Source organism: Neopelma chrysocephalum, unplaced genomic scaffold (assembly GCF_003984885.1).
Source record: "Neopelma chrysocephalum unplaced genomic scaffold, ASM398488v2 Primary Assembly neopelma1_71, whole genome shotgun sequence".
NCBI lineage: Eukaryota > Metazoa > Chordata > Aves > Passeriformes > Pipridae > Neopelma > Neopelma chrysocephalum.
Window position 1 is genome coordinate 10,119,602 of NW_020897731.1, and position 17,950 is coordinate 10,137,551.

A 17,950-nucleotide genomic window follows, 5' to 3' on the forward strand; every position below is an offset into this window, starting at 1 on the left:
CTAGATGATTGTTGAGCTACTCTGTTCTGTTCTTTAAACTTAAGTATATTCTGCTCAGTGGGCTCTCCTGTTTTCCAGATGCGCAGAGAGCATGCTGTGTGTCGTTCCAGACATTTCTGCATTTCGAGAGGGTTGGAGATGGGTCCGACAGCCAGTCCAGGTTCCAGTAACTTTGGTCCGTAACGATGGCATAATTTACTCCACCAGCCTTACCTTTACATACACACCGGAACCAGGGCCACGGCCACACTGCAGTGCTGCTGGAGCAATCCTCCGAGCCAACTCGAGCCTCATGGCTTCCAGTGAAACAAACACAAACAGCGAGGGAAGTTACACAAGTGTCAGCACAAACCCAACCAATGTCACATCATCTACAGCAACTGTAGTTTCCTAACTACTGTTGTTTCTCTGGACTTTAACTGACTGTCATGTGCTACATTCAAGAGAACTGAACAATTTTTGTGGTTTCATGGGAAAACACCTTTCCATTTTAGGTGATATGAGTTGAACCTTGTTACCTGCAAGTGAGATCTTAAAAACAGAAGCCACGATAAAAAAAAAAAACAAACAAACCAACAGCCGAAACATAAGAACTTTATTGAAAATCTATTTTTCAGCTGGTTTTTTTAGTGGGCAAGAAACAAAAATGTGGCTGGGATACATGTTGAGCAAACTAGAAAACATGAACACAACATAGTTTTTATGGACCAAGGAACTTGTATAAGCTTTAGTATAAAAGGTACATTTTCACCATACCTTTTTTGTATCACAACATATAGTACACTTTTGTTACCAAATAGTTTATATTTTTTTTTCTCTGAGCTTTTGCTCTGAAGTATATTCAGGTTCCAAAGCCTGACCATGCTTGTATAATCTAATTACCATACTCTTCCAGTTTTAAAAAAAAAAAATATATATTTTTGGTCTGTGGCTGGAACTGTTCCTTTTTTTAAACTGAAGTCTTGTGACTTTTTATGGACTGAAATTGTTTTTATTTCAGCAAGTAGAACCTTGTAAAGGCCAGCATATTTTTTTTAAGATTATATGAAGTCTGTGCAAAAGCTTTAAAAAATGCCTCTGCCTTGCCTGCAATACATGCAATGTATGTTAACTTTAGTGCTCTGTTTTCAGTCATTGTTAATAGTTATTTCTGTTTTTCTTTTTTTAAATACGTATTTATAGTGATAATTCATGAGGTTCTAACATTACATGAGTTTTTTTCCTAAAGTGGCATCTCAAGCAGTCATATTAATGATTGTTCATGTCACAGGCATATGTTGGTGTTTTCGAAGGGTTGTTACTGGGTTACTCCCCCTCCTCCTTGCTCAGTCATATTACATCTGAAAATGTTTCAGGATCTGTTCAGGTTTTTCTAATCTTGTATATAATTTGTATTAAATGTAAGTTAAATGTTTTATTTCAAAAGTGGAATGTTCCCAATAACTTCATTTGGCAGCATGTCTTCTGTCTTGTTGGCATGTAACTAAAGTACCACGAGAAGTATGTGCTACAAATGGGATTGGTAGGTGATGCCCTCCATCACTTGAGAATCACAACAAGCATGTTTTTCTTCATACTGTTCAGTAAATTAGGCCAGACTTTCATGTAACACTTGTATTGAGAACGTGCTTTCATTGTGAAGTGATCATACCATGATAACTAGAAGTAAATTTTATTACTTAGAAATGGGCAAATAGAAAATCATAAAAGCACTATGAAGATGTCAGCTCCTCCCATCTTTGTTTCCTGTGGGTTTCCCTTTCCCTGCCAACAGCTTGTGCAACATTCAAGTCTTCTCTCCATCATAAATTCAAGGCTCATTTGCACTTTGACTTTGTTGGTTGTTGCATTTTTTTTCTTTTTGACTTTGCCATGTTTTGTCCCTCTGTAGACCTGCCTGCTTCATTTGTATTTGAAAGTATACCCCAGTAGTTCATTTGTAGTCACAGAGCTAGGCATAGACTTGTAGGACAAGTTCTGATAGTGTGATCTTCTCTTTAAAAGCCAAAATACAAATTTCATTACATGTTCAACCTTTTCTGTACTCTGAAGCAAAAGTCACAACTGCTGTGTAAATGTGAACCTGTGGCTTCCTACAGCAGTGCATTGCTTACCAGCTTACCTGTTGACCATTTTCATAGGGTTTTTATTTCTGACCACTTATTCCAGTTTCAACACCCACCACCGTGTAAGGCATCGACTCTGCACCATATTTGCATACTCTGACGCTCCATTCTACTTGCTTGCTTTAGTGCTCCGTTGTGTATGAGAAGGATGTGTTCAAAGGAAGAGATCAGTTATAAAGCATATTTAGCAAATAGTAAAATCAGTGCCACTGTCCTCCTAAAATGTGCTTGTATTCTACCACAGGCCTTCATGTTTGCTATTCTGTATTACAAACTTGTTCCCGTGACAGTCGTGATGCTGGTTCCGAGCACTAGTGAATGCTGCCTCACCTCATCTCCGTTCCAGTGACCAAGGGCAGAATTCATTGTGGCCTTATCTCTGTTTTAAACTGTTTACTGGCATTTACTTGCAAATCTGTTTACCTTTGTATGTGCTATAAAATTTTGTTTTATTGTGTTGTGGCAGGAATCATTTCACAGTGTTTTTGTTAGAAGGACATAAGTATCTTACAGTATGGCTTAGTTCAAGAGCCACAGATTTTCATCACTAATTAGACTGAGAATTAAACAAGATATATATATCAGATTTAGAGGGTATTCAAGACACCATGATATACACACAGCAGGCAAACCATAACAAGCCTTTTAACCTTCAAAGACTATTTAAAATATCTTTTCAGAACTTGACACGTGCTTTTATACTCATTATTTTAAATTTTTTACATATAAATGCAATACTTTTTATATTCAGTTTCTTTATGTGCAGTAATTTTGCCCAATAGATATAATATTCCTTGACTTGTAAAGATTTAGCCTAATTTTTGCTGTTCTACACACTACAGCCAAGTGGGTCAAAAAAGAACCTATTAAGTTCCGCTTACAAGACCATTTTAAACCCCATTTTTCCATTGGGCTTGTGGCTCTATTGTTGCCAGTAGTTATCCTGTAGTACAGAAATGGTCTTCCAGGTCCTTACTGTTGTTAATACGTCCAGTTGTTCAGATATATTATCTTCCTGAACTTTTTTCTGTGGGGTGATATTGTTACATATTATTGGCCTTGTGAGCTGTTAATCAATTTTCATTATATTAACGATATCTCAAGATTTTGATAAAACTACTTATAGAATGTTTCAGTATGAAACTCTTATAACTGTTCAAGTCTAGCTGTTAAGTCTGCTGTTAATTCTGTATGCATAGAAATTGAGTCTGTGTTCAGAATGTTGTTATAGTTCCAACTTTAGGGAGACAAAGCAGAGTGAGTGCTCTAATTTAGCTATGCCTTTTCTTATTTTCTGTTGTTTGGAACTGCATTTCAGAATTCAACACTAGCATAGTCTTTAATAATCTGCTGCTGATGTTTTTCCTAATTATTTGCCTTGAGGGCATCCCACAACTGTGTTAATAATGGTATTCTGTACTTCTTTTCGTTGCACAGACTTAAAAGATCAGAATGGTTACCTGAAAAGACATGAACTCAAGACATAAATTGGTGAATTCCCCATATACAAAATATTAATGCCAAGTGAAACAAATTACCTATTGGAAGTAAGCTACCCACTTGTAGATTAAATGACTCCATAGAGGTGTCCATCTTGAAACTAAGATGCTCTTCAATTATTAACCATATTATTTACTTTCTTTCAAAAGCAGCTGTGTTTATGAGTACTGAACAAATGTGTATACTTTCCTGTGCCAGACTTTTGACTTTGTTTTCAAGCACTGTACTGTGGGATTGAGTGGCAGCTTTGTTAGAAGAAGAAGTATATTAGGGTTTCTACTTAACCCTTTTAGGACTGAACAATTTCTTCCCTTTAGAAGCTGTAAAATAAATGATTAGTTCTAACTTCGTGAACATTCTGTCTGTGTTCAGCACTGCATTTGCCCCATCTGGAGGTGCTATGCTAATGTCTTTTTTTTTTTTTTAAATCCTGTAGCATGTGTATACATTCAGTCTTAAAAGGGTTATTTTTACAAACTGTGCACCTGTAAAGTTTCTTAGCAATAAAGGTAGAAAAATGAGCAAGTTTTTACCATAATTTTGTAGAATTAATTGCTCAGTTCCATATTTCATCAAGAAAAACCCTGCAATATGGGCAGTTTTGAGGATTAAATAAAAGTGAAATGTAAACCACGTAAAAGTGTTCTTGTCAAGTGTACTCTGTGTGTGCATGTGCATATGCTATCGGGTTTTTTTCTTACAAGGCTAAAGATAAAATGTCATGTTACTTTTGATGTGACAACCATAACTGAACATCTGTATGATGATACAAAAGTACTTACAATTTGAGCAGGTGTTGAAACTTGCCATGTTTTTGTGGATTTTTTCAATGTTAACCAAGGAGTATGGTTTGGGGTTTTGTTTGCTTGGTTTGAGTTTTTTTTTCCCCAAACGAACGGGGTGAGATCATCTATGGAACCAGAACAACACAAAAGAAGACCGACCCTGGGAATGAAACGTCATCAGTAGTTGTGAGGCTGTGCGCACTGGACTCCACTTAAACCGGGATATGGAATGTCCACCCAAAAATTTAAATCGGTTTCATTATTGCTTGTATTATTGCTGAAGTTAGATAAGAAACTGTTTTTTAATAATGTGTAAAAAAAAAGTTTCACTTTTTTATATAATTTATTAAATAAGAAAAAATGAACTGTGTTTAGTTGTTTAACTTTAGCAACTTTATTATTGCATCTAGTATACCTGACTTCTTTTCATCCTATTCTTAATTGCAGACTGTCTGACATTTCTTTCAGTTGGTTGATAACTAGAGCCAGAAGTTCAGCAAATAAGTTTATTTCTTGTTTTGGCAGAATAATAGGGCTGTAAGGAACAGCTAGAAATTATGTATTCTCAGTTTGCAAGCACAAGTGACACAGTCACTTGAAAAAAGTTTCTGAGGTCGGAGCCAACATGGCAGAGAGAGAATATAGAATAGTAGAAACCTACCAGTACTGGTTTTGTATTAAATTAATACAAGAACTTCTAGTGTATCCATAAGACTGTGAAGGGTCCAAAAGAGGTTGTTAAGAAGCAGTGGCAAGAGCAAGAGAAAAATAAATCATTTGACTTGAAGGAAGGATTACAGATTTTTATATTTTTTTTAAACATCTGCAAAGGTGATTGCCATTGTTACTAAACCGTTAAAATAGTCAGAAACTCAACAGTTGTGGTGCTTCTGCTGTTTGAAACAGGGACAGTATAGACAGATTACATCTCAAAATTATTTTAAGGACTCTCGCAATTGTTTTCTGGAATGATAAATTGATTCTTCTGGAATAGAATAGAAATTAGATCTGAGGTTTTGGCAAAGAGAACGGTCACTTGCTGAACTTCAGCGTTGGTATTGCTGGAATAAACATGGGATGGCACTGGTCTTAGACAAAGAACTACAGATATTAATTAAATCACTTCATCTAGACCTTGGCAATTAGCTACATAGATAGTCTCAATAATAAATCCTATTAAGATCCAGAGTAGAAGATTAAAAGGAGAATGGTGTGAAATAACTGGGCTAGAGGAAAGGATTCATTTGGTGTTTACATTTAATACATGCCACTTCAGAACATTTGGAGCTACAGAACGGGGTGAAGTTGTTTACATTTCACAGTGCCCTGTTTAGATTGGAGTTGCTTCTGAGCAGGATAGAAAAAACTGTGTGTGCTCAATTCATATCTCTGTAAAGGATATATATTTCTGATATCCAGTAGCACAAGCTTAGTGTAAGGCCAAAAGCATGAGGAGTTGTAGCTGATACTACTTGTTTTAAAATACTTTTGGATTGAATATCAACATTAATTATGTATGCTAAAGAGAAAGAAGTTCAGGCAATCTAGATTCTCTGTAGAAACAAACTTGCTAACTGCTGTCTGAGAAGATCTGATAAAGTCTTTTGAATTTGACATCTTTCAGGTTCTGCATCTCCTTCAAGTATGGAAAGGGATGGTTAGAAGTTTGATGTTGTCTTTTCTGTGTGCTATTGCCTTTGTATTCTAGTCTCAGTTCCCTTACCTTTCCTATGTACTTCTCAAGATCCTAATTAGTTTGCGGTTTCTCTCAGAATGTGTAAATTTTGCTGCATAATTTAGGCCAGGAGTGTTAAGTAAGGTGAATTATAACTTTTGAGACTGCGTGCTGCCATCGGTGGTGTTGTGCTGTGGAGTGGGGAGAAAGCAATGTTAGTTGATTGTTTTTTAAGCTGCTTGTAGGTACATGGAATGGAAGGTTCTACAGACCTAGCCTTAATGATCTACAGGTCTGTCTTTGAGGTTGACGCATGTAATTTAGAACAACATAAAGTTGCCTGTGAATCTGTCTGAATTTATAAATTCTTTGCTTATTATTTATCTTTTAGTTATATTTGCTGTTGTGTTACTCCATCATCTATGTTCATTGAAACCTTCAGTCTTTTTTGTTCTATTTGCTGATTTGTTCACTGGGAAATTTGTCCATTTCCACCTCTCTGAATCTCCATGGATGTGTTCACAGGCAAGATGGGGCCCTCCTTCCTGCTCTCCCTTCATCTCATCTTGCTACTTTAGCTTCTCCTGAGAGACTTGACTTTGAGGCCTTTGACATACAAATAACCAGCAGCAACTACATTCATTTGTTCATTGCTGTACCAATACCCTATGACATTTAAATAAATTGCTATCCATTGGCCATCTTTTACAGAAGGAAGGGTTTTGTTACAGAAGCTGCAGCCTTGCAGAGCATATCATCAGAATCTGTCTAAGAGCTTCCTAGTTCTATTTGAAGAATAACTTCAACAGTTGTATAACAGAAGCACAGATCTCTACATACTATGCTTTCTGTCTTGAATTTGTCTGTTTTAATAGTCAGCTGGTCACAAAAGTAGAATTAGTTCTTAAATCTCCAAGTGAGTTTAATTCTGCTCTGAGTCCAGTGCCTTTTCTTTTTTTTTTTTTTTGAGACAGTTTGTTCTAGTGTTTCTTCTTGATTTTGATAATTCCAATAAAATTGTACCTGGTTTGTTTAGAGCTAATCCAGCCAAGGTATCTGTGCCGTTAAATGGGATGTGATCCCGAGATCCGTGTTGGAGTGTTCATTGCACGTGGCAAACATTACAGCAGTGCCTTCAAACTTGATCTCTATCCAAGACAACTTTGCATGATATTTCTGCACATGCTGTGTAGTTGCAGAGTTTAGTTTGGTGCTAATTATAAATACTTCTTTACCTGCATAAGCATGTCTTGTGCAGCACTGCCTAGATATCCACACGTACAAAACAAAACCAAAGAACACAAATGGTTGGTTTATATCTTGTGAGCTTCCATTGTTCCCTTTTGTCCCGACTAATCTATTACTAAAACGTCTTAAATTATGTCCTTTTCCTATTCTTGTACTTTTTTCTACTTGTTCTCTGTTGGATATGCTTCAAATTCTATTTTAGTTCTCTCACTGCCAACAGTTCTACTTTGTGGAAATTGGGAAAGGGCAGCAGAGGATTAGTGATGATTGAATTTACTGCCTTAAAAAATATAATTGGAAATTCCCCCAAAATGTAAGAGATTCAGGAACGTTTTTAGATTTTAACATGAAAGAAATCATTAGGTTAGGAAATGGTATATCTGATTTTTAATGTGCTTGTATCTTGAAAGTAACAATTTCAAATTTCTCACATTGTTTAACATAATTCTGTGGAATTCCGTGTTTGCAAAATTGAGAAAACAAGTGCCTTAGCATCCAGACAAGGCAACTCCATATTTGAGTCTTGATGTCAGTGCAGCTTCTAATATGGCATCTGGTTACTTCTTTTGAGGAAAGAAAGAGAGTGGTCCCATTGTTCCTTATCCTGCTCTTTTATAGGAGTTGCAGCTTGATTTCTTAAAGTCTTTTCAAGCACTGTGATTAGATATCCTTGCTAAGGTGGCACAGTCTGGCAGTCTGCAGGAATACAAAGCAGAATGCCATACAAAACCATAAAAAATAAAAAGGTGTTGTATTGACCAAGTAGACAACTAACACAACATCCTTGATAAGGAAGAGTTTGGTTTAGTTTTGTTCCAAATGAAAACGTCTTGTGACAGTGCTCTGCATGTTACTGATCAGTTACTACAAATTTCAGAAGAGAGTTCCAAGCAAATTAAATTATTTCTGAAGGGCCTGATGTGGATTAGTCTTTGTGTGGGCTTGTGTATCTGTTTTGAAACTCCTTGCGCTGCCCCATACTGCTTTTTACAGCATGCCAGGGCTTAAGGAGTCATCTGGGTTTTGGGCTGTGCTTGATGTGGTGACCTCAGATGCGAGACTGATGTTTATGTCATCTTCCCAGTCTCACACATTCAGAAAGCTTTGGACTTCTAAATCAATTTTTGGTAAACAGTTTTTTACCTTGGAGATTTAATAGACATGCAAATCAAACGACAGTCTGAAAAAATGGTTTATTCTTCATTTAATTTAGAAATAATGTTGATAAGGAAAATTACCTATTTTGGGAGGATAAATGCAATTGGTGAGTGTTTAGACTTCTAAATACAACTGCAGTTTTGGCCAAGTGGTTCATTTTTCAAGTTAATGACAATTTTATGCTATTATTCAAAGAAAAAATATAATGTGATTTTTATTGTTGTTTTGTATTTCTGCCTTCAAATACCTTGGCTCTTGAGCTGTCGTGAGCCAAATGTTTCTTCCTAAAACTTATGGTCTGAGTGTCTTTATATCCTGGACATCTTCAAAATCCAGAGCTTGAAGTGATAAATTTTTATAAAATTCTCCTTTTGCACAACTTTTTATTGTCAGCTTACAGGTAAATTTGTAGAAAATAGATATTGGCTACCAATATAAATGTGTTAAATTAGAAAACAAATCCATCTCCTCTCACTGGATGTTAGGATGGTGAAACCCTAAACTAGGCTTACTACCTACAGGGAATTGTCTTCACAGCAAGGACAAAATTTAATTATGTCATGCAGTCATAGCTTTTAAAAATCATACAAAGCTCTCAGTAGCCTGTTTTTCAGCCACCTTGAGGCATACAAAGTACAGAGTTTTGCCATTCATCTGCTGGGATCTGAAAAACCTTTATTAACCAGTTTCACATTATATTACAATCTAACTTCTTTCTCTCACCTGTACTTTCATCCTGTTTTAACAAGTACATTCTTTGCAGCTGGTCATATTAGACTAAATACTAACAATGTTGATAATTATCTTGCTTTTCAATTAATTCAGTATTTATGTGCCTATGAAAACTTTCCAATCATGTAGTCATATATACATATATATAGTCATATAGGACAAGAGAATATACTGTTAGTGGAAAAAATCACACATGAAACCCCTCTGTTGAGTACCAGATATCGCCTTGATGGCCAGAATTTATGAGTCATTTTGTTCTAAAACCTGGTGATGTAAAATGGGGAAAATTAAATAAGATGAATGATAATTACAATTCAATAAGCTGTTGGACTCTACAAGAACTGAGTTAAAACCTATTATTGTCTAGGGGTTTTTTTATTTTTTACTTAACAATTTTTATTTACCAATTGTCATTGGTAAATAGTCAAGAACTCAGATAAAAAACCCGAATCATATAGAAGATTTCTCTTAGAAAAGCTCAGGCATGTGTGCCATCCAAGTTGAAGTCATCTTGAATTTACCTAATCTTAACCAATTTGATGTACTTTGCCGGGGTCACAGAGAGCAAGTTTTTAAAAAAAAGGAGAAAATGGTAAAGGAAAAAGACTGGTCAAGATAACTTGGATGCAAAGTTGGGATGTGAGTAGCTCTCTTGCATCTCACTGAAATAATAATTTCTCTAGAGATGTATAATATATTTTCCTTGTTTTTTCCAGTAAAGAGTAGTGAATTGGCATTGATAAACCCCAAACCAGAGAGGCTCTAAAGTCTGTCTTCCACATAACCATTTAGAGAGTCTATCTTGCCTGGAGCAAATGGAGCAAACTGCGGTTTAAATCCCTTTTCTGAAGCAGGAAGAACTAAAACCTGTCTCACCTTAAATCAGAATTACTCTCTTGGATAACAGGGGGTTTCTCCCTGCCAAAAAGAAAAATATTAAGTCTGACTGGCTTATCTCCCTCAAAATTTTTTCTATTATATAGTTAATAGGAAAGCTCCTGAAACTTCCCAGCTAAAGTTGAACTGTAAAGTTCTTCAAGGAGTGAATTATATTCCTGAGATGGAGAAATGTGAATTCATTTGTGCACATCAAATCAAAGTCTTGTTAACTGAGGATGCTGAAAAACCATCACCTTCAGTACTTTGAGGTCCTTGATAAGGATCTGGACATGGCAGACCTTAAGCAAAAACACAAGGGATAAGAGTGGATTCGTTTATAAAGGAAACTGGGGGCTACTGGACTTGAAGCTGCAGCTGCTGCCCAGAAACCCCTGCTCTGGCAGTTGTTTGATGTGGAATATGCCAATAATATGCTGGGTTTCTACTTGCTAAGCCATCTAAATAAGTCAGCCTGGTAATCAGCTGAGCTTTTGAATGCAGAGATGCAGGAATCTCAGAGGCAGAGCTAAAATTTCAGTTCATTAGGAAGGTGAAAGAAAAACTGTTTTCTCGTAAATGATACAAACCCTCCAGCACCTCAGTACAGCACTAAAACTGTTCTGCCTGCTCTAAATAATATGAAAAATAATAAATGAAGCCTGCACTTCGGCTGGTCTGATGGACTCTCAGCTTCTGTGGCCTCCCAAGCCCCAGCCTCATACCACCCTCCTTAGATGTGTGTTTGGGGTCAGAATTAAAAGTCCCGATGGACCCACCCAGAGTAGGATTTTGGGCAGCGGTATTTGGGATCAGTGTGAACTAACATACAGTTTCTTCTTCGATACCCAGAGAAAACTGAGGTTGTACTTTATGAATGGAGTAGTTTAAACCTGCAACAGAATCTGCAAATGTAAGCCCAAAGCTGTTTGCAGCAGCTACTGTTTGGGAACAAACAAGATTAGATGGGACTGACCTAGGCTGGGTTTTAAGCAGAACTAGCTAAGTAGCTAATAAGGTATACAAGGTTTCTGGGTCATCATCGCAGCACCTCAGGTATTCTGCATCTTTATATACACCATTTCTTCCAAGATCTGTCTGTTCCTTTCTGAATATTTCTGTTGCAGGTGTAAACTACCTCGTCCATTCACCCATGCCTAAAGACCTTAAATGTCTGCATTTTAAAATAATTTCCTCTCCAATACAGACACAATCTATGTACTCATTCAGTAGCCTGAAAATGCTCTCCTGCTTCACCAGGTGCCAAAAACTTTAATCTACTCTTGCCTTGCTGCCCAGACCTCTGCCCTCCTTAACGGGGCATGTGTATGTGATGTCACTCCTCAAAATGTATTGCAGAGAATGAAATATAGAAAATACATCTGTGTCTCCCCTTATTTTCAGTGCCCCTGCTGGGCCACTCCATAACAGGAGTCGTCACATCTCGCTTCATCCTGTGGAAAGAGCTGAAGGGTCCAAATGCAAGAAAGCAAAATGCGCAAGATGGTCCAACAATTTGGAAGGGTAGTTTGTCAGCGCAGACGTGAAAATCCTGAATTATTAATAAAATTAACCTTTTAACTTTGATTAAGCCAAACAGAATTCGTCAGGAGAAGCAATCAAAAATTGCTTTAGTTTCCTGGATACAAAAAACCAGTTGTTTTGTTGGTGAGCTGTGTGGGAGATACTCCCCAAGGAAAAGGGCAATTGGCAGAATTAGACATCAGTCATAGGAGGTGAAAGAGGAAGATTCATATTAAAGCTATGAAATGAAGTAGAGGGAACTGAAGCCAGATGTGAAAATTTGCAGTATTAATTAAAAAAAAAAAGTGGATGTAAAGTTACTTGATTGTGTAACTAAAAAGCAGGTGTTTCCAAGTGTCCCTCTTTCAAAAGCCCTCCCGCCTGCTATCTGTGATAACTGACCGCACAGGTGGAGAGAGTCTCACAGACACAACAAAGTACTCAAAAGCACTTGCACGAATATGTTCCTCTAGAGAGGACCAAGGACAAATGTAAGTAAATAACAATTCTTGGCACAGAAGCAGAGCCTGAAGTTGTACAGATGGCTACTTTTGAGCCCACAGGCACACAGAAATAATATCAAAGTTCTTCAGTTTGTTGCATGCAGTAGTAGATTAGAAAACATTATTCAAACTAAATTTGGAGGAAGTGCAGACACAATATGAATCAGTTATAAAATTATATTTTGGTAAGTTTATATTAATTTAGAAACACGTTGCTCTTGGTAGAGGTAGGAGAATAATTGGACCCACAAGGCATTGTACCCTAAGCAGACACGTAGGTTTGAAAATTATTATCTAGTGAAGCCAACTGGTAGCACCAAGATGCAGAGCAGGCTGCTGCTGTCAGTCGTCAGAGTGAGGACAGGAGCTCTGTGGTGAAGAACAGCTTTAGAAAAGTGAGCTGGAGGTGGGGCAGGAAAGGCAATACCTGTTTCCTCATAGCAGAGATTACTTTTTAACTTCATTTATAGGGTGCTAGTGCAGAGTAGTTGTTTCAGTTACTGGTAACTATTAAATGCAAATACCAGTTTGGGAAGGGGGTTGGTAGTGAGGGTTTTTTGGTTTCTCTTTTAAATAATCCCTTGTTTCATTAGGTAGTTGTTTTTCTACTTACCTGACTGCAGCTGGGGTTTACGTTTTCTGAAACCTTTGTCACTTCTAACTCTGTCTGATCCCTTTAGGCTGCCTCCCACCATGCCAGTGGTACCAGAGGTAAGATTTGTGTTGACTGGTAGACAAGACGTGGAGGTGCAGCTCTCAGCAGGTCCCATGGATGTGCAGTGTTCTGGGTATTAGGCTTTGGGACAGAGGAACACAGGTTATATTGTCTTAGCCCATCAGCTAACACTAGAACATAATGTTCCCATGGCAGTGTGGTTTGAACTCCGCACATGAGAGCTGCCCAACTTGTACAGGTGTAATGCAGCACCTCTGCTGCCAGCAGTGCTGTGCACGCTGCAGGTTCTCCATGGCCCTGAGAGCTCTTCTCCATCTGGCTCCTTTGCTTAGGGCACACTGCAGAGACACCCAGCTCTGCTTGCCTGGCCTGTCCTGCTGCCAGAATCCCTTCAGCAGCAGAACCCTACTCAAAGACTATAGAAAAGAAATTAATTCCAGAATAGTTGTATTCTCTGCAAATCTTCACTTTCCACCTTTCCTAAAATGAGTGCTTTTCTACCCAAAATGAGGTTTGATTTTGCCTTCTATCTTACTGCCTGAAGAAACTTTTCTCTACCCTTTCTCCACTATGTGCCTCTTTCCCATACATGGCACATCTACCTTTTCTTTTAGTCCTGAGAGGACCAAGAGCTCAATCCAGTCTTAAAAAGCATTTGCAATGATTTTCACTCTCCACAGACCAAGATCACATTGTCTCTTCCTCCTCACTATAACTTTCCCAGCCCTGCCCCACTCTACAAGGCCAAAATGCTTCCTGTTCACCTTCTTTCCATTCCTACCCCAGCCCTATGTTTGGGCTCTGCAGAACCACGTTTCCAGCTGCAAGTGCATCAGAGTCAGCTTTGTCTTCAATTGCCATCTTCCTAGATATTCTCTCTTCTGCCAGTTATCAATCTCTTACAGATCCCACAGAAGCAGCATTGGACAAAGCTGTTCACCTGCAGCTTGCTCTCTCTTCCTTTCCATCTCTATGCAGCCTCTGTCCTTGGAGGCTTCTCAGTCTTGGCTTCACTGTGTAGCAAAGAAAGTCTATCCTGGCTTTAATAAATATTGGACAAAGCACAGTAGAGCAGTCATGTTTGATGCCTTAAGCCCATAATGATTTTCTTATTTTTCTACCTTATAAGTTTTATAGGTAATAGAAGTAGACTTTAGAAACCCTTTCTCCCTCCTCCCTGTAGCACCCCTCAGTTTATACATTCCTTAATCCTCTCACCCTATCCCCATATCTAGTAGCAAATGTTTAGTCTCTTGTCAAGGCAACCCTGTCTTGTTTGGAGAACGCTTGTATCTTGGCCTAAACCGCAGGACAGAGTCAAAGAACTGGGTCACCCTACTCTCTGTATGCTGAAGATGAGGAAGATGATGAAGAGGGGGTCCCAAAAAGCACCCCAGACCCAATTCCGAGAGGCGGGCCAGGGGGCGGACCAGGCCAAAAGTTATAGGGTGGACACACTTAGGATTGGCCAAATATTGTTATAAATGTAACATCCCGGGCACAGCCCGGCGCGCGCCGTGTAACATCTATTGCCTTGGCATAATTAAACCCTTTCTTATCTCACCCCAGCTTACGGCTCCTGAATTTTTTTCGTAGCACCAGCTGAGCAGGCATCATGTTGGATGTTAACAAACATTTGATGTCTTGTGGAAAACCCTGCCTTTCAATAAACGTTCTTTGAATTTCCATCAGCTTTTACTTTTCCCTGCTTGAAAAGGAAGGAAATAAATGCAAAAGGAAAAAAAAATGCTTGAAAAATACCAGGGAACACAAGAGCTATGCCTAACAGGCTCTTCTGGACTGTATTGTTTTGCTTCAGCCAGTTGACAGTATTTAAACAGGTTTCCTATTTAAGAAACACAAGGAACCTGAGATATGTTTTCTGGATCCTTCTCCTAGATCTGCAATCTCAGTGAAGTAAGAGCTTTGATGCTAGGAAAACTATCTTCTTGTTAAAAATGCACTGTGAGAACCTGTCCTATAGCTGAAAATTTGCTTTAGTCACTGCTGATTTTCTTGTAACTCTCATGAGCACTGACTGGACAGCAAATAAAAAGCTCTTTGTCTTTAAGATGCAGCAGACTCCTTACCCTAAAATAACATCTGTCCTTCCCCCTGAGATGGTCAGAGCTGCTTTAAATCAGTCATAGCACTCTGGGAAGCTAGAAGGGACATGATGCTGGGTTTTCCAAAGAAGCAAGAGCTGTGCCCTCTCTGATATGATGAATTAATTTCAGTGCCATAACTGTAGTGTTCTTTTTACTACTTGCATATAGACTGCGGCAGGAACATCTTTTGGGATGCCAACAGAAAAAGCAACTCCAAAGACAGAGTGTCTTGGATGACACTACTATCCTTACATTCCTTTACAATAATAGCAAGCCAGTCACAGCAACACTGCCAGATGTTCCCATGAGAATGTGAAGCAGTTTCAGAGCAAGGAGCAGCTCTGGTTGCTCCACATCTATCTACAGTTGAGCTATGAAATCCTGAAGATCTCAAGAAAACCCATAGCAGGTTTGTAGGAGTCAATGCAGAGTTCCCAGCTGGCTGGGCAGTTCTCTCTTGGGCACTGTCATCTGTTTAGTGGTTTCACCTTTGTGTGTCATTCCTCACTTGGCCATGAGTGAGACCTCTTAGCAGTTGCTAAATATTCTCAGATCAAGGCCCTGAACCAATGTCCATTTAATAATAATAATAAAAAAATTGTCTCTTGACAGCAAGCAAAGAGCATGAGCAGCCCTTCATCTTTCCTATGGATTTAGGTTCTGTATGCGTGACTTTTCTTCTTCATCCCTGTTTTTTAACACTGGTATTTGTATGACATTCATGGGAGCTATGCAGCGATTTGTCCATTGTTTTAAATCAAACTTGGTATATAAGCTGCATTTCTTCATTCTATCAGGAAATATTTTTTTTAATTCTATCAGGAAATATTTTTTTAAATTTTAATAACTGTTGAAATAGCAGGACATTGGTTAACTAGTGTTTACCCCATAGGGAATGATTCCTGCTTGATGTTTACTACCAGCTCATGCTAATGAATATGTTTTGTTCCCATCTCACCATACAGTGGGACAACTGACATCTCACTATCTCAAAATTAGTGCTTTTTGGACACAACTGGGAGTGGAAGCCAAGAAAACTCTTGATGACATAGTTATCTGTGGAGATGCAGACAAATAGCTCCTAGCAGGGATGATTTGCCATTAGGCAAGCAAAGCAGGAGCCTTTCAATTCATGACCATTTCCTTTGCAATTTTTTTTCCTTTGGGAGTTGCCCAAGGCAGCCTAACAAGCATTGCAGAAGGAAAAAATAAAAATGTGATGCTAGAAATGGGAGCTTTTATACACCACTTAGAAAATCTGGCATGTTAAAGGCATACATTACTATGCTGGATGTAACCTATGAGAGAAGAGCTAGGGATGGATTATGAATAAAAAGCTGAAGCTGTTTAACTGAAAATTAATAATTCATATAGAAAAGTGAACAGGAAAACTGGTCAGAGGGTAAGCAAACTGCTGACCTACATGCACACCTGAGTGAAGTGTGATTTGGTTGATCCATGTTATATTTGAAGTGAAAGACCAAGATATTTTATTAAACAAACAAAAAACCCCCAACAAAACACAAAAAACCCACATAAAAAACAGCAAACAAAAACCAAACAAAACCCAACCAAACAAAAAACAAACAAAACACAAAAATCTCAACTTTCGTTTCATACTCTACCATTCTGCCTCTGATGCTGTAATAAAAAGACTACAGCCTCTGCTTTCACATAATCCTTACTCAAAATCTAAACCACTGTTTTATCTTTCTTCACTTTCCTTTTGTGAATAGGCATCTTTTTGCCACTAGAAACTTTCGGTTTAGCTCAATATCCATTCAATTTGGACTGAGCAAAAAAAAGAGGCATGTTTACCAAAGTCCTGATAAACAGCAGTAAGTGTAGTCCTTGAATCTGAAACCATTTTATGTTTGTGTGTTTTGATTTGTGTAAAAAAGCATCAGTTGTGGAAAAATGGGTATCTGAAAAACCAAAGATGAGTAACTGTTCAAATCCTCTTAGCATCTAACTGAATACTTCCAAGATTACTGCTTCGTGAGGAAAAGAACATTTTATAAACTGCATTCACCACAGCAATTGTAAGGTTGCAAGGTGGTTCAACTGCAGTCAGTAAATGCATCCCACATTCTGGTCTGCACATAATGTCGGTTTATCTGACCATAGATTAGCTTTGATTCAGAAACTCTATCAAGGTTATACCATGTGCTAACATGGCTCTTCTTCCAGATTTTGATGGCAACCTCTATCCATGAGGTCCCACAAAAGGCAGCTCTCTCCAGATCTGCCTTCTGCCCTATGGCTGCGCACGTGCTCTGAGCAAGTGCCTGCTTTTAAGGGAAATCCTGCTCAATGCTGTTAAAAAAGGTGTGTGGGACGGTGTTTATTTGCTATGATTTGGCTGCAATATTTCTGTATTTTATTGTATTATTTCAGTATTGACTGATCCTAAAATCATCTTATTCCAAGCCACGAAAGCATCCTGGTTAGCCATGATGTGTGCAGGGAGGTTGCACCATCCCTGGGCTCGGAGGCAGGAGGAGCAGCAGGGGATGGAGGAGCAGGTGGGACCCTGGACAGCCTCACCACCTTACCAAGAAGGGCTTGGCAGCATCAGAAAAGAGGCCATGGATCATGTAAGAAGGTGCAAACCTTTAGTGACTCTAGTTCCAAGTCCACATGCAGCTTTTCTTCAAGAGCACCGGTATTTTGCCTTGACAACAGTGAAATATCTTTACTTTGACCCATCACTAAGTCTTGTATTTAGCAGTATTTTAAGGCATTAGTCTTAAAGCATGCCCTAAAAATAGAGTTTGTAAGTAATAGTGACAGAAGCAGCAAAGGAGGATTTGGATGCTATTTAATGCTATGTTTTTGTTTTCTGAACTAGTGCATATTTCCTGCCCGAGTGTGCCAGGAGCTGGTGTTCAAAAGGGATGACGTGTGAACTCAGGGTTGTAAGGAGCAATTGCAGAACTGTTGTGTTGTGGGCAGGATATATTGCTTGGAGCAATGTATTTCAGGAGTCTGTCAGCTGGAGATGATAGGGGGAAATGAAGACAAGAGTGCTTTCTGGGA

At 38.4% G+C, this 17,950-nt stretch overlaps 1 protein-coding gene across 4 annotated transcripts in view; it reads left to right on the forward strand.

The window, feature by feature from the left end:
- Positions 1 to 4,266, forward strand: part of RBPJ (recombination signal binding protein for immunoglobulin kappa J region) — a 160,471-nt gene extending 156,205 nt beyond the window's left edge. For 3 of the 4 annotated variants that reach the window (XM_027686584.1, XM_027686586.1, XM_027686587.1), the window contains one exon: positions 79 to 4,266. In XM_027686584.1, coding sequence (XP_027542385.1) covers positions 79 to 394 — 316 coding nt within the window. In that variant the 3' untranslated portion in view covers positions 395 to 4,266. The remainder of the gene's footprint in view (positions 1 to 78) is intronic. The other variant, XR_003534784.1, reaches the window with a different exon arrangement.
- The last annotated feature ends 13,684 nt before the right edge of the window (positions 4,267 to 17,950 follow it).